Source organism: Anneissia japonica, unplaced genomic scaffold, assembly GCF_011630105.1.
Source record: "Anneissia japonica isolate Jap-2015-1 unplaced genomic scaffold, ASM1163010v1 scaffold750_len1593409_cov174, whole genome shotgun sequence".
In the NCBI taxonomy this organism is placed as follows: domain Eukaryota; kingdom Metazoa; phylum Echinodermata; class Crinoidea; order Comatulida; family Comatulidae; genus Anneissia; species Anneissia japonica.
In genome coordinates this window covers 303,875-305,457 of record NW_022756705.1, presented here as the reverse complement: position 1 = coordinate 305,457, position 1,583 = coordinate 303,875, and the positions used below count along the sequence as shown (strand labels likewise).

At 39.5% G+C, this 1,583-nt stretch overlaps 1 protein-coding gene across 3 annotated transcripts in view; it reads right to left on the bottom strand.

Moving 5' to 3' along the window:
- Positions 1-133: 133 nt before the first annotated feature.
- The window catches only part of LOC117124384 (macro domain-containing protein lmo2759-like), a 2,649-nt gene continuing 1,199 nt past the window's right edge, over positions 134-1,583 (bottom strand). For all 3 annotated transcript variants that reach the window (XM_033270611.1, XM_033270612.1, XM_033270613.1), the window contains exon 2: positions 134-1,005. In XM_033270611.1, the coding sequence (XP_033126502.1) occupies positions 250-990 (741 nt within the window). In that variant the 5' untranslated portion in view covers positions 991-1,005 and the 3' untranslated portion in view covers positions 134-249. The remainder of the gene's footprint in view (positions 1,006-1,583) is intronic.

The window sequence follows — 1,583 nt, the reverse complement described above, 5'->3', positions numbered from 1 at the left end:
AACGGGGGGGGGGGGCACGGGCCCCACCCCGTTTTCCCCCTAATTTTTTTAATTTCAATGCATATATTGAAAGTAGCGCTACCCTCTTATCTATTCTGAATATGTAGTGTGCCCCCCCCCCCACTCGCCTCCCCCGTTTGAAAAATTCTGGATCCACCCCTTGGCTTAGGCCTTTAAAATCATTTCAGGGGTTTCTAAGTTTAACACAAAGTACTGTATCGAGTTAAGTAACACTAGACGCAAATGCTACTATGTTATTCTGTTAAAACTTTCAATAATTGCATAAGTAGCTTCTGCATCAATATTTACGAGTCGAATTTCATTCACCGTCTTAAAACTGTCATTCTGTGAAAACTCTTTTACAGCACACAGCAACGCGTCTGCGCATTCATCCTTGCTTCCGCCATATATCCCAGAGCTTATCAATGGAATTGCAATCGATGTAGCTTTAAGTCTCGCGTCTGCATATTCTAGACAATTATGGAATGTCTTCTTCAGCAGGTGCGAAAATGCATTTTTGTCCTCTTCACGTTCACGCATTGGTCCGACAGCATGTACTACATATTTTGCTTTTAGCTTGTAGCCACTAGTGTGCAGCACCTCTGATACTTTCAATTCACCCCCTCTTCGATCTTCGAGTAATTGTTGTCCTTCCACATTGATTTCCTCACCAGCCTTCAGAGCAATAGCCCTTGCAACACCTCCTCCATGCTGAAGTCTACCATTAGCAGCATTGACAATGACATCGGAATCTTCATCGGTGATGTCACCTTGTCGTATAATCATTGTAATTCCTCTTCCTATTGTAAATTCTGTGAGTGATTGTTGGTATGATGTTGATCCATATTGCACTTCATTGTTAGAGACATCTTTTTTAATTTCATTTCTTTCTCTATTGATCCACTTTGGAAGACATTGAAAAGCTATGCAAAACAATACAATTAGAGTACAAAATGCAAAGACGCATATCACAGTGATGTTCTTCTCCATCGTAAATCTCTGCTTCTGTGTAATTAAGAAAAACAATCACAGGTTATTACAGTCAGTACATCGAGATCATAGAGCTCCAGAGGCACAGGGATATGGTGGCACATAGAGAAAGAATGCCAGAAGCCCCTGGATAATCTCTATTTCATTGTGATTGTGCGCCTTTGAGAGCAGATTGATTTGTTATGAGAATCCTCGTAATACAGAAACAACCTATCAGAAATATGCCATTTCGGATGCTCCAAGGCAAAACACTGGGACATCACTTTAGGGACACTTTCCTTTTCAGTTTCTTATAACTTTACTTTGGGATAAATATAACGTATCAATACGCTATCCGGTTCAGGGTTTTAAGAATGGGTCTTCTGGGCAATATACTAGCGCTGACTGTTTATTGTTTTACATTGGATCTGGTATTTGCCAACTTTTGTAATCAGTTACGCTGGTGGAGTCTTGAGGACAAGACGAAATATTCGTTTCCTAAATAAATTATATTGTGTTGTACTGTCTAACTCAACGTTTCTGCGTCATTATTTTCTGTCTTATTTTCTGTTTTATTATTTGAACACACGTGGACTAATATGACTATATATATA